Raw genomic sequence first — 15,484 nt, forward strand, 5'->3', positions numbered from 1 at the left:
TGATGTCCTGCTGTCATAAAGTCACCTGGAAACTTTACACATGCCTAGATTTGAATGGATATGTACATTTGTGCCTAATTTACAAAAATGTTCTCTGGAGAGGGTTACGAGACGACCGAAAGCATGTCGGATTTACACTATCCGTTTAATACAGTTTTCACAAAGACCTGCACTGAATGAATCTTGATTTTCTAAATTCATTTGTACAAATGGAATTTGAAAAGTATTTTAACATACACCCACCTCAAACATACTCAACACGTACTTAACACACTTTTCTTGATTTGTTCAAGTTAAGTATTGTCTTTTTCAATATGGTAACTGGTGTACGTTGACATGCTACCAGAATTTCCTTCGCTTCTAAGGAAATCTTTGTGGTGGTGTCCCCATTGTGGAAATTACCTCCTTTAATTGGTGTCTCAATTTGATTTCCTGGCAATTGTGCTCCTCCTTAGAAGATAAATTCTAGATTGACTGAAGGAAGGAGAATGTAATAACTTTGTGGTGCTTCTGAACTTTTATTTTATATGTAGAGATTACCAATATTTTCTTTTCTTCTTTTTTCAGTGAAATCAGACGAGCTGCAAACTATAAAGAAAGAGCTGACACAGATTAAAAGTAAAATTGACTCCTTGTTGGGTAGACTGGAAAAGATTGAAAAGCAGCATAAAGCCGAAGCAGGTATGAATCATTCTTTGTGTATTTGTTGAGAGTTGATGGCTGTAAGGTTTTTAGAGCACTTGTTAGAAATGGGTTTTCTAGTTGGCTAGGGTATGCACCTAAGAGAGGTAGAATCCAACACAAGTCAGGGTAAGGGGATTACACGTCTAAAATAACCCCTGCTCATCCTCTTGGTAGCTTGGCACGAGCAGTCAGGTTTATCTCAGAGGCAGTGTGTAAAGCATTTGCACACAACTAGCAGTAATACAGTGAAAATACTGCAAAATGACACCATACCAGTTTTATTTGCATTTCATACGCAAAATAAACAATGTTACGTTTTAAAGAAATAGAGATGTCTGAATTAAAGAAAAGATATAAAGAAGTCATCAAGAAGTTGATCAGGAGGATTCTCTGCACTAAGCAATTGCTTAAAGTTTTTAAAAGAAATATAGATGTCCGAATTAGAACAAGACATTGAGTTATCTATTTTATTAATCACTTTACTAATCTGTTTATGTACAGTTTTAAATTTGAGGAACTCGGCTATCCTTTTACCAGATTTATTTTCACCATCATTGTATTCAAATGTAATAGAATACTGCAGGCTTCCAAAGTAGCAAACTTATTATGTTCCTAAGATCAAACTAGTTTTGGCATTTGATATAGATGCCCAAGATCTTTTATTTTATTGAGGAGTGACAGGTATTCAGCCTTACTCTTTTTCCTTTTCTGTGCCACAAATGAGATAACAAAAGAATGTAGAGAAGCCTGAAAGCCTTCCAATGATCTTTTACAGAAGTATCTAAATGTTTATTTAAATTTTAAAAAATCTGAAAAAGATTTACATTTTCTAGTAAAATGCATGACAAATAAGAGATAGTTGTTAAATCGCCATCAATTACATTTAGGAGGTTCAGAAAGTGTATCAAAACAAGATATGACAGCTGCACGGTCGGATATGAAAATGGAGCCCATGTGTGAGGAGTGTAGGCAATGTGTAGGGGACCGTACGGCACATATGTAGTCTATTCTCAATAAAGAATCATGTAATGAGGAAAAAAGAGTATTTTAATGATTCAGGTTCACAGGAGCACCATGAGTCAAAAATTGAACAAGATGCAATAGCTGCTTTAATAGCTTCATCAGATTTGTCTGGTTTGAATTTAAACTTACATTTACGATCCAATAATGAATCATGCATTTCATTAAAATCGACTGAAAATATAATATTAGCATTTGAGAATGAGGATAGTTTTTCTTTAATAATATTCCATAAGAAGGGATATGAATTTACTGAACAATATACATTAAAACATGAGAGAGTAAACTGGTCCACTTTAACCATAACCAATACCCAACAATAGTCATTGTCACATTCTTGAGAAAGTACAACCAGTTTTAGTGATTTATGGAATAAAATAGAAACCCCAAATTTCCTCCTAACAGCTGGAAAAAAACAATATGACTCACCCAATATCTTTTTAATTTTTGAGATTCCTCAGCAGTGCAATGAGTTTCTTGCAATAAAAGCAACTTGAGCATTAAGTTTAGAAAGATGAGGCAGTACCTTTTTGACAAGATCCATCAACACTCCACAATGCAACTTAAATATTGGGGAAAGGAAACAAACAAGGAACACCAGGACATGACAATCTGTAGAAACAATTAAAAAAATTCATAGGTGACAACCAATAAAAAATAAGTAGAACCATTAAGCATATACATTGAGAAAAATATATGAGTTTGAAATGGAAATGCTTTAAAGGGAGACTAAAGTAAGAAATAAACTAATAGGAGAGATAAAAGTATAAAACGAAAACCAATATATCAGCAATTCAAGGGACAGAACCCAGACCTGAAGAAAGAGAGAAAAAAGGCAAACACAACCTGAAATAGCAGCATCGCAAGATGGTCATTGGGGCATATATAATGCAATTTAGGGAAAATTCAGCCTCAGGAAATCTGGTCAAAAAGTCATGAACTCACTAGTAAAGTGTCCATTGCAGATAAGGGAAAGGTCTCAAAGATATTCTTTCAATGTAGCGGATCATCAAATGATTTGGTATTGCCATTGTGAGTAATTTTATAGATGGGTGATGTAAATGTAAATGTAGGTATACTTATATAGCGCAACCTGTCACCCAAAGGGCATCCTGGCGCTTGCTTAGGGAACCCGTCCTGGTATTCCCCTGTGAGAGGCCCCGGCAGGGTGTCCACAAGGTGAAAGCCAGGCATCCCGCCGCGAGGGGCCGTTGTGGAGATTAAGCAAGCTATTGCCCAGAGTTGCAGAGTGAGACCCTGTGAGTCGAGTAGGCACCGGAGCGAGAATTGTCGAGGCCGTGGAATTTTGAGCCCGAGACCCGCTGAGGCAGGGAATCGAACCCTGGTCCACGGTCGATCCCAGCATCCGGGTCTGCCGCCTCTAACCACTGAGCCACACTTCTCATGATGCAATATCAAATGTTCAGTTGCCTCGTCAAGGGGCGTTTGGCCAGAAACTCTTCATTATTGCTGTTAATAGCAGTAGATAGATCCAGAGAAATGTATTCGATTTGGCCAGACCACAATAGTTTCTTCTTCTGTTTTACAGATTTAATTACTTGCAATAAATCATTATATTCCAGAAATAATATAATGACCCCCCCCCTTGGTTTAGTTGAATCAGATTTAGAGACAAGATACCGATCTCTCTGGATTTTGGATGAGTAGCCTAAGGGAAGTCCAATAGATCAGGAAGAAAAGACTTCAAAAAGTATATCATATCACCATTTCCCTTGCTTCTTGTAGACCAGAAAGATAGAGATTATCATAGCAATTACAGTTTTCCAAATCTTGAGAGTGCATTTGAAGGCGGACAGTGTTTTGCTCCATTCTGGTGACCTTTGTTGACATGACTTTTAATTGCCCTAATTAAATCTCCAACTCTGTGATTCTATTCTCCATAAACACCCAACAGTCTTCGATGTGCTGTAGTTCGTTATTAGTAGCAACCACAAAAGGTTGTAATGCTCTAATTTCATCTAAAACAGTATCTAAACCCGGAATATTAGATGATGAAATAGGAGAAGGAGGATCATTATTAAGTCTCTTTTCTTTGGTAGCAGGGGAAAATTGAGACTTCGTATTTAAATGAGATTCTAACACCATTGTACTAGATACTGACTTAGAATGATGTTTTTTTCACATAGTGAGTCCTGCCAATAAAAAACACACTGAAAAATTATATATGGCGCTGAAAGGAGGAGAGTCATTGACGAAGAGCTTCCATTAAAAGAGTATTTGTTCAGATCTTCAATGCCGGCTATCAATGTGTAAATATGTAACTCATAAGAAAGGCACCAACTTTGTTGAACAAGCCACATAGGACCAAGCAAAAGTCAGCATTCAAAATAGGTATTCGATTGAATGTGATGAAGTGGGAGAAGATGTCTCTGTAGCTTGGTTCTTCAAAAGAAGAAAAATGCTTCACTAAGAAAAAACTAAATGGTGGCTGGGATACATCAACACCATCTGAAATCCTGCATAAAGTTAGCTAGAAACTCACCCCATGGCTATGAAGCAGGGGTGTCACCCCCACTTTAGCAGCTTAAGCGGGGATGGATGCCACTGAGCAGTTCTGATAAATATTAAAAGTTAAACTTTTTGTTTATAGCTCATTTTGTTTTTATCAGAGATTGCTAGTCTCTGAACTAAAGCTAATAAATACCACTGTAGGAGAGTAGCACGAATGCTTTGGGGGTGGGGAATAAAAGCTACAACAGAGCCTGGAAGGAAAGAAGCGAAGGAGGGATGAGAGATGGAGGGATGGATGCAGAATGGATGGGGAAATGAGTTGAGAGGAAGATGGATGTTCCAAAGTGGTGCTAACAAATGCTCTGAGGGGGTCCCCTCCTATTTGGTTATGTGCCATTTGCCCTTTACTAAGGGTGGCACTTACTACAGGAGTACCAAGCATTGAGTGATTTGCAGGAATAGAGAGGTGCAAGGCTTCGAGTAGCGGAAGCGGCAACACCCAGAGTGGCAGAGTTTCCACACGGGATAGGAAATGTATTAACTGAGATAACACATACACAAGATCATAAGTGTACATGTGCACTGTTCACAGGCCACGAGTGAAGTGTGCATGTGTAGTTTGTGCAGTTTCAGACTGAGATGGGCACAATTCTTTGCAAATCATTTAATGTTGCAGTCAAGCCGGGCAATCCAGGCAGGATACATTAGAGTTGTTAAAGAATATCCCATCTAAAGTGTGACCTTTAAGATGTATAGGACCAACTACCAATTGTTTAAGATCCCGGCTTCCATTATTTTGTTCAAACCGCTGGTATCAGGATCATTAGGGTCCTAGAGATAGAAATTAAAATCGCCCAAGACCGTTAGGGAATCTAGACCCAGACCATCCTCGAGTAATGTAACTATAGTTTCCAAAAAACCCAGTCGCCGCCCCGGAGGTCGATACAGAAGTAGCCCTTTGAAGATACTATGATGCTCAAAATTGAGATTAATAAAAAGGGCTTCACATAGAAAAGAAAAGCTTAGATGGGAATGCCCTATAGTATTCTGGGACTTGGGAATCAGGGAGCTCAGGTTGTTTTTAACAATTTGCTGTACACATCTTTTAAGGCTGATTCATAAATAATTAGGAACCTAGGGTACCTAGGCTTGGCATGCTGGCCTAGACTAGCTGTAGTTATATCGCATAGGAAGAGGTTCACACACACCCAATTTATTTTCTAACCAGCAGTAGCGGCTGGTATTTGGGCACGGTAAAAGAGGGGCCATGGACAGACAGCAAAATAAATAAATAACTTACCTGCATCCATTGTCCGATATGGCTCCGACACTCAGATCTGGCGCCGTTCACTGCTGACACAGGCTCTCAGAATCCCCTGCGGCCAATCCTGATGCTGCATGAAAACAGCATCAAGATTGGCCTGAGCACCATGGATTTGCGCTCCCATGTAGAGTGGGAGCCTGTGCATGCTCTCGAACCCAGTAATGCAACTGGAGCTGGAGAGAGCTTCAGTGTGCATGGCGGTTTGGCTGTCATGAGACGGTCGGCCAAACTGTCACGTGCACTGTTTAAAGTGCAAAGCACTCCTCCACCAGACTGTTTTCTCTGGCCCGCCGTAAAAGACTCGGCTATGACACCCAAAATTAAATGATAATAAAGAAGTGTTTATTATCATTGTATTTTTTCATTTTTTTTCCCTGCTGGTGAGTGAGGGGGGTAGGAGGGTTTGGCGCTCCTTGGCCAGAGTGGAGGAGTCACCGTTGGTAACCAGACAGGTTTCAAAAGACTCTATTATTGTTCTGAAGGCATGAAGCGATGCTTCAGGGTCATTTACTGCTAATAGGGAGATGTTCACACACACACAAACTTATTTTGTAACCAGCAGTAGCAGCTGGTATCTGGGCACAGTGGCGGGTGAAGGGGGGAACCATGGAGGGACACCAACAAAAAATAACTTACCTGCATCCATTGTCCGATGTGGCTCAGACGCTCCGATCTGGCTCTGTGCACTGCAGACCCAGGCTCTCAGAATCCCCTGCAGCCCAATCCTGACACTGCATGAAAGCAGCGTAAGGATTTGTCTGAGCACCATGGATTTGCGTCTCATGTAGACTGGGAGCATGTGTCTGCTCTCTCCAATTGAGTAATGCAGCTGGGGCTGGAGAGAGCTTTAGTGCGCATGACGGTTTGGCTGTCATGAGACGGTCGGCCAAACTGTCATGTGCACTGATTACAGTGCAAATCACTCCTCCACCAGGCTGTCATCTCTAGCCCTGCCTCCAAGCCTCAGCTATGACAGCCAAAATTGAATAATAATAAAGAAGTGTTTATCATCGTTTTATTTAACTTTCTTTTTGCCTGCTGACGGGTGTGGGGGTTTGCAACGCTCCTGGGCCATAGCGGAGGAGCTGCCGCTGTTAACCAGACAGGGTTCAAAAGACTATTATTGTCTTTAAGACATGAAGCGATGATTCAGGGTAATTTACTGTTAATAGTAAGTTCACAGCGTAAAGGAAGGATCCCAATAGACATCTGTATGATGGGTGAAATGGACTCAAGAGCTAAGACAAAGGAATGAGTAAAAGGGGCATGGGTAAGTCGGCTAGATCAAATCACTGGTGGCAGAGTACTCCAATGGGCCGAGAGGGAAGAGGAACACCGGGTCCCGTCTGGTGCAGGGTCTCCTGTGAATGCTTTGCATCTCATGATGTGGTCCCCGTTCCAGACACCAGAACACTGAGTCATGTTGTCAAATGTGATGACTCCCACCACAACAGGTGCAACAATGTGGCCTCTTTGGGTACTCAGCTTGTGCCCCGGTTTGGTACAGCATAGATGCAAGGAAAGTCAGCAGGGTCTTTAAACCCAGTGCTTAATTTGAGCCGATGGTTGCAGGTGGAACCCACCAGGACAGTTTTTGGGGTCTGACACTTATTTTTAATCATTGGACTTTGACTTTGAGCAAGAGAGAGATAAGCAGCAAGGGGGATTAGAAGGGGTAAGAAAAAGACAGAAAAATAGTGACAAAGGAAGAGAGCAGGGACGAAAAAGTGCCTGCAATTGAGATAAAAGAGCAGGGAGAGTATGTAAGTGGAAGAAAGAGGCGTTATGTGAAATACAGCCATAGCAATCAGCAACCCCAACATTCAGCATACGTGTGCTTCTTTAAAAAGAGCTGCCCTCCTCTTTTTCTACTTTTACAATTTAAGCATTGTTCATCCCACTTCCAAGAACAATGTCAGGAGCATTATCAGGTACCTTCGCCTACCAACAAAAGGAGAGCAGCAGCTCCCGTTTAAACACAATCTTCTCAATTATCTCTGCTTTGAACATTTTGGGAACCCTACCTTATATGGACTGGGCCAATTCCCAATAGAAAACCATGTTAGGCAGGGCTGGGTCAGGAACAAATCCCACCCATTCTCTTTTGGTCACTGTTTCCTCATACTTTCCTTACGTTTCTGTCCAGGGACTGTGTCTTCAGGTCGGAGCAACTGGGTCACAAGAAGGTTGATGGGTCATGTTATCGGTGGGAATACCCTGAAGACCAAATGAAAACCTTCACAGACTGTGAAATAAACCACCTGGCACTATCAGGATACATTTTCCACAGTATTACCAAGTTGTTGCAAAGCCTACATGAATAGCGGTAAAACCTTGTGATGCAATGTGAGTTATGACATTGCTTTTGCGCGTCCCGGGGTAGTGTACTTTTATGGATTAGGTTCCTTGCCCAACCCATATCACATTTGGCTACACTCCCCAGGACCGGTCATATTGACTCTTACAACATGGGGCTGGGTCTTCTCCAGACCACATAGAGGCGTGAACCGTGCTTTCTGTGCCTATTCTTTTTTGTTTTGCAACCTAGAGTAGATGAGAAGCTTGATTTGCATTATCTCTCCCAACCCTTTCTGTAACCTAAATTTGCTGAATGTCATCAGCATAGATGTGTATGTTGTACGTCTCAAAACTAGTGTACACATCGAAGAGTCTTGTGTAAAGGGCAGAACCTTGTACACACCACAGGGGAGAGAACTCTTTCAGACACCAAGAAGCTGAGCATGTGCTGACCAGTTCTATAATTCCCCGCAGTTCATTGAGGGATCAATTAAACCTCTGCAGATGTATCAGTCATGCTGCTTTGGTGGTAATGCAGGGTCTGTGGGCGCAAAGTTGCCATGCTCTTTGTGATGTATTGTGCTGTAAAACTAGATCTACATTTAGATAAACGAAGCCAAAGCTAAAACTGACTGAAAAGAATTTGTTGTTTCTGCCTGCCAGGCAGAAAGATAATTGCATTGAGATTTCACTGATGCCTTGCAATTCAGTAGCACATAAACGTTAAGATGTGTACAGTTTATTTTATGCTGTTATCAATACTATTGTTAAATCTCTGTGTAGGTTAATAATGCAAAGAGTGTCGGTAAAAGTAGCTAATTTTTCACAAGAAAGTTGTTTTCCTGAAATTTAAGCTCTTCTACGTTTCTCTTCCGTAAATCAATTCCTTTGATAAAATAATTATTTAACCTCTTTTTTCATGTAAAGCTAGTTAACAAATTTTTCAGCTCAGTAATTAGGTTTGCCCAGCTCAGTGTTTCTCTTTTTTTTTTATCTATGTAAGAAATTCCATTAGCCGATCCAAAACCCCGAGATTTTCTGTGGTCTGATCTCTTGGATTTTGATTTCTACTGAAGTATTATTTCTGTCTCAGAAGCCATAAATTGTGCATAAAAATAACGTCCCTTTTCTCCAGCACCGCTTGTTCATAAGATGGCAGTGTGGTAGAGACTATTGATGTAACCTATACTGTAAGATGATTGTTCATGTCCTGTCCTTCATGGTCACCTGCATAGTTATAATCAGATTTACTAAGATTGTGTATGAGGGATTTTTTTTTTAATTTACAAAGCCACACAAGCCCTATACCCGTGGCTTTGCACAACTTTGTAATAAGACAGTAATGCCTTGCTTTACCCAGCATCAGCGAGGCATAACATGGGTGGATCATGGGCATTACCGTGCACCCACCCTTCCGATTTGATGCAAACCCAGATTTACTAAAGTCTGTAAACATTGGGTTCTGCCAATAATGGCGCGCCTACCCCAGGCTGGAGTTCGTTCTTCTTCTGCAGCACACGTCCAAAGAGGGAAATGCGTCTAGGCATAGTTTTATGCTGCCCACAGTTCATGCACCCTTGCACCATGGCGCAAGGGTGCCTGTGTTGGTGCTAGGCAGACACCAGTGCAGAACTTCTATTTAATCCTTATACTGTTGCATTCGAGCGATGGAGTTGGTACCATTTGAATGCAACATTATCCGGATTAAATAGAAGTTCTGGGAGGGACGAGTTCACATTGTTTAACAGATTGAGCTAGTCCCAGGCTCCTTGTTTTCCTTGGTGGTTTGTACATTGAGAGTAAGATGGGTGTCCAGAGTTAATCCAAGTGACTTGGGAGTGGGTGAGTGGGATTCAAAGCTGTCCAAGTTCACACCGTTGAGCCACGTGCCACAACTGGACACTTTATCTTTTAGCGGCTCGAAGGGTTCATGATGCAATAATTTGATTGAACACTAGACTCTTAAAGTCTGATGTAATTAGCTCAATTCCTTGCACTCTGCAGTGACTACCATTACACACATGGATTGAATTTAAATACCTAGCTGGGACTCATGTCTAACCTTTCTCCCACAACCTGTACTGAGATCTTACAAACACGAGGTTGCAGATATTTTTTATTAGGAATGGATCACAAAAACCCCTACTGTAATACCAAATGTAGACCTTCTCGTGCAGTGGTGCTTATTGACTTGACGTGTTGTCAGGTAGTTTGGGTAATCTCTTTTACTCATGTGCATTCTTGCATTTTTGAAGCATGCTCAAGGGGAAAGAGCCCCACCGGTGGTGCACTGTGAGTATACCTCACAAAAGGTGCCCGATATTTACTGATTCACAAGAAGCCCTTAGAAGGCAGTCCTGAGTCCAGGAGTGCGCCCAAGTGTAGACCTTAGGTGAACATGCTCACTCTGACACTGTCACAGGAGCCGGGCCAGCAGGATGCTCAGTTTAGGTCCAGATCTGGGTTGGGGAGCACAAAGGCACACCTGAGACTCTGTCCTGCGCCTTCCGTTGTGTAGATGCCAACAGCGAATGTCACCACCGGTAGATCAGAGCATTATTTTTGTTGTTGCTGAAAACTGCCCTGTGTGCGCCTGCTACCCTTATGGATGTATACACAAGAGAAGGGGTGATTCCAAGTGCACACCCTGTAGGGGCAAGCAAGTGCACATCCAACCTGTACTCTAGCCCGTGGGAGGCTTTGTCAGGGAGAATGAACTGCAGGAACCCTCACAACACCTTGGCTGCTGATTGAATTCCCCCCTGTGCCGGACAATGCAGAACAGGGTGTGGTTGTGACGGAACCATTCCGTCATCAGCACAGCTCAACCGTGACTGATGACGGAATGGTTCCGTCACCAGCATCGAAGGGGTTAACAAGCTCTGTTCCCCGGAATTTACTATTCAAGTGACTTGTTCACTTGTAGCTCTGTTGTCCCATACTTGGCCTTCCCTTGTGTATGGTCCGCATTGCTGGTCAGTACTAATCAATATGGACTCCTTGAGTACAGTAACATCCTGCCACCCTGTTGTGGTTTGGGTGATATAATAATGCTGCACAAGTATAGCTATACACTTAGCCATAATGCACTTTAAATAATGCCTTGTGACCCATAGCGGGAACGCACTTTCCATGCTTGCTTTGACGTTCAGTTGAGATGTACTGTGAATTTTAAGAGGATTTGTCCATACATTCCTGTCTTGTGTTGCAACAAGCAAGTGCAGTGGATGTGCCTGGCTTCCTTCTGGGATGTCCCCCAGATTTGTTTTTCGAGAGGTTTGAGTGAGCACTAGTGAAAAATCCAATATGTTCACAGTTTGCTGGCTTTTTCCTTAGACGTATTGTTTCTTTTATTATTTATATGGTGGTATGTTGCGTAAAACATTATTGTATCATGAATAATATCAATTTAAAAAGTCCAAAATTATTTCAATACGTTCCTCGGGCTGCACTTAAGGTTGCCTATCCGAGGGGTTATTGGAATTAATCTTCCCAAGGAAGACCCTGGAAATGGTACCATTTTCCCTAAAAAAAATTGAAGGCAGTTCAAACAATGTGCACCTGCAGAGTGCAGGCCTGTGCAGGAACACTTGTACAGTACTAGCCTTCATAGCAGCCTAGAACACGCTAAATGCAAGGCAGGGCTCAATGCTTCTTCCCAGTGGCGGCTGCTGCCAACAAAACGTGGTGGGCAGCACGAGGAAAAATAAAGAACATTTTTATGTTGATTTGTAGAGCGCGCTGATCACCCGAGTGGGAATCCAGGCGCTTGAATATCACCTCAGCACTGATGTTATGGATGAGGTCTTTATATATAGAGCATAATATTTGTTTTTATGGAAGTGTTAGTTAATGATGTGAAATTGTATGTATCTGTTAGTCTAAGGCATAAATATTTTGAGGCTGCAGCAATGCCTTTAGTGGACTTCGTTTGTATTTTACAGGTTACCAGTTTGCAAGGCTGCCATGTGTGTTGGTGTTTGTAGCTCAACTAGTTAAGTGCATTCTGCAAACATCAACATGTAAAGCATGAGACCTGCAGAATTAATGTATTGATTCATATAAAGGTGCTAAAATAAGTACAATGAATTTGAGGTCTAATTAAGAACTATTCAGAGGCAAAAAACATATACGTTTGTGTTGCCCAATGTTTATATTAATTTACCAGTACAAGACATACATTATAATGTTATTTGCCCTGCCCTGGAGTTGCAGTGGTGACTGGCAGGTAACGGGGCTGGCCGGGCGGGAGGGGGTTAAGGGGCAGGGGGGTGTTTGAACAAAAAATATTAAAATAACACTTACCTTTTCCCTGCTGCCGTCTCACCATCATTGCTTCTCTTTCTGGAAGTCCCAGAACCAGCAATCTCTCAGGCTCCCTGAAGCCAATCACAACGCTGTAATGCACTGTTTTGATTAGTCTGAGCGCCGTGGTTCAGCGTTCAGATGGGGAATGGGAGCCTGGGCATGTTCCTCGCTGGGCTATGTGTTGCAGTCTGGTGAGGCACATGCAAAGTGCGCATGACTGTTTGGTCAGCCCAAGATGGCCAGTCAAGCAGTCATGCGCACTTAGTGTGCGCACACCACTCCTTCCCCTTATCAGCAGCCCTGCCCCGCCCCAACCCAGCCCAGTAGCAAAGAAAAATAAAATGATCATAAAAAGGTTATCATCATTATGTTTTTTTCTGATCTGAGAGCAGGGGGGCAACTCTCCTCCGCCTTAGCGGATGACCTGCCCATGGGGAGTTGAGCTCAGTCCCTTGTAAGTTTTAAAGACAAATAAACAGAGAGCCTGTGCAAAGGCCTCTGCTCCCCATCTTGTGCAGCTCTCTGGTGGGGACATGAAAAAAAAACAAGGTAACCTGTGGAGAGTGTGTGAAGTGATCATCATCAAGGGAGGTTTCCCTTTCCTCCACATTAGACTCAAGGCCCGTATCTTCGCTCTTCAGCTCCTGAAGTTGCCCTAAATCTTGGCTAGACATGCAGAGCCCGGAAGAGACAGCACTGAGCACCGACAGGACCGGGCACACTTAAAGCCCTGCACACTGACCATTCTCGACAACGCACCAACCATGGCACTTTCTAACTTCAAGGAGAGGGGTCCCCTCAGTAACCAACACTAGTAGTGTAGGATTTTAGAAGCACTTTTAGGCTCACGAGGGGAAAGGAGGTAATTCTCACACTTGAGCTAACATATGCCCCCACTATTGACAACCCACATAACATAACTGTACACAGAGGTCTCTACAGGGCTTCATTCGCCTCACCTCAGCCTGCAGTTCTTTGGTGTCCCTGAATGGCCAGGAGTTAATCACCAGAGCTGTGACCGAAGGCCTCCTACTTTCCGAATCGACTACAGTATATAAAAAATAAATATTTACCTGCAGCTGCTGGCTGCCGCTTCAGTGCTTCTCTTCTCCCAGCAGTCCATGGGCCGCAATGCACAGGCTGTCAGACTACCGACCAATCCAGATGCTGCTCTCATGCTGGGAATGATATTACCCAGCATGAGAGAAGCGATGGGATTGGTCTGAGCGGGCTGGTTTGACACTCGCTCAAGGACAGTGAGCATGTGCCTCTTCTACACCTACAGCTCGGTTTGGAGAAATCTAAGTGTGCATGCTGGTTTGGCCTGCCTAAGACAGCCGACCAAACCGACATGCGTACTTGCAGCGCCCACCACTCCTCTGTGCTGCTGTCCGTAGTGAATGGCCCGCCACACCCTAGACTCGGCCTGGACACAACATAATCAGTGAAAAATAAAATTATTTTATTATAATTTTATTTTTCCTCTGCTGGCTGTCTGCAGTTGGACAGCACTCCTCCGCCATGATGGAGGAGTTGCCGCTTCTTTTTCCATGTGGTGAACAGGAAACCACCCTGTGCCTGTCTCATAGCGGTGCATTTCATTATACTACACAGCAAATTTTATATTGGAAAACAGCCTACAGCCACTTTAAAGTTTATCCTGAAGCAATCTGTTTAGTAAATACACATTGTATCCGGAAAATTATCAAATAAAAAAAAAACACCACTCTCCACAGGACTGTTTTGTACAGGAGAGACCTCTAAAACCCAGGCTTCGACAAACTATTGTGACCGCTGCTGCACTGTCTAGCATGGTCAGAGCCCACTCCCTGCGCAGAAGCAGTGTTCTCAATATCCGTGGCATGCTTGATTTTAAAGCAAAATACGCAAAAGGGATCTCCCCCTACCTATTAAACGTTCAATGTCAGGCTTAGGACTGGGGGGGAGAACAACACAATGCCTTGAAAAAAAGGACCTACTTGATTTTAAAGCCAGCCACCTTCTTCTTTTTGAATTGAGGCTCAGACTGTTTAGGTTTATCTTCCTTTTTTATTATAAAGTCAGAGGAGTATTGTGAGTTCTTTTTCGGTTTCTCGTACCCCTCTGATCTACGCTCTGATAATCCACCTCGTTTTTCGGATGACTCCTGAAAGGACTGAGGTCCTAAAAAACAGAAACTACTCGTGCTTGAAAATGCTTTTTCGATTTTTGCTAAAATTTGAAGAGCAGATTATTTGGGGCTTATTTTTAAAGATACATGTGACTATTTTACTCAAGTAATTTTTTTGTTGTAATTTTGCATTTTTAGTTCCATAGTGGGATGTGGGTTTATAGGGGAATGGGTTGGCAGTTATTTAATTGCCTCAAATTGTAAAGCGCTCTGATATCCTTCGGGATCAAGTTTGCGCTATATAAAACTTTATAAAGAAATAAAGAAAACAATAAGATATGCTTGGTAAAGTATTTTCAAAGGAAAAACTCGGCAGAGTTCTCAGTGTTCCGATAATACACATTCGAGAAGAAGCTCCCCATGAAGTTACTTACATCCTTTTACTTGGAACAGGTGCACAGTACATTCAATTTCTACTAATTTCATATGAATAATCCTTATTTAGAAGTAATCGTTTACGTATTCTTCTTATATGCCTTTGTGAATCGGCCCCAATGTGTCTGCCTCAAATAGATGTATTTTATTTATTGAAGAAATAGATAATTGCATAGCCTCTTGGGGGCCCTACTCTGTTATATATCCATGTATTTATAATGGGATAATCAGTCATTGGCCATACTAATTGGGCAGCTACCCTTACAGATGTGGCGAATATTTCTGTAACTGAAGAAATACTTTTCGTACCTGTGCTGTGAATTGCAGAGGAACATGTTCATCAAGTTAATTGGGCTTTTCACTGGTCGCTACTGGAATGGTCCCATTTTTTCATGGTATGTAGAAAGGCAGAAGTGGCAATATTCACAAGAAACATCCAATTTCAGAGGTTTTTTTTATTTTCTAGAATTGAAGTAATCAGTGCATTGATTGAGCAAATTTCGCCAGGAAGCAAATCCTAGTGTAGTGGATACATTAACTCAGAGGAACAGAATCTAGGTGTTGCAATTGAAGGTTCCAGAATACCACAAGGGTCATGATGCATGTTGACATTAATTCAGGTACTTCAAAACCATTTGAGGTACCTGACGGTCATGGCTGTTGCAGATAGACTATACAGGAACCATTCAATACACGTTACCAAATGGGCTGTGTACATGTACCTAGGGGCCTAATATCGTTAAGGGTCGACAAAGGCCAGCCCTGAATTGATCAGTGGCAACCACATCTGAAGCTGCCTCACTTGGATCCCGTGTTTTCGTCCTGAAGAATGC

The 15,484-nt window shown here is 42.3% G+C and overlaps 1 protein-coding gene across 3 annotated transcripts in view; it reads left to right on the plus strand.

Moving 5' to 3' along the window:
* RALYL (RALY RNA binding protein like) overlaps positions 1–15,484 on the plus strand; it is a 1,731,499-nt gene that overhangs the window by 1,662,641 nt on the left and 53,374 nt on the right. For all 3 annotated transcript variants that reach the window (XM_086965943.1, XM_086965944.1, XM_086965945.1), the window contains one exon: positions 568–681. In XM_086965943.1, coding sequence (XP_086822069.1) covers positions 568–681 — 114 coding nt within the window. The remainder of the gene's footprint in view (positions 1–567; positions 682–15,484) is intronic.

This window comes from Lissotriton vulgaris, chromosome 4_1 (genome assembly GCF_964263255.1).
Source record: "Lissotriton vulgaris chromosome 4_1, aLisVul1.2, whole genome shotgun sequence".
Lineage (NCBI taxonomy): Eukaryota > Metazoa > Chordata > Amphibia > Caudata > Salamandridae > Lissotriton > Lissotriton vulgaris.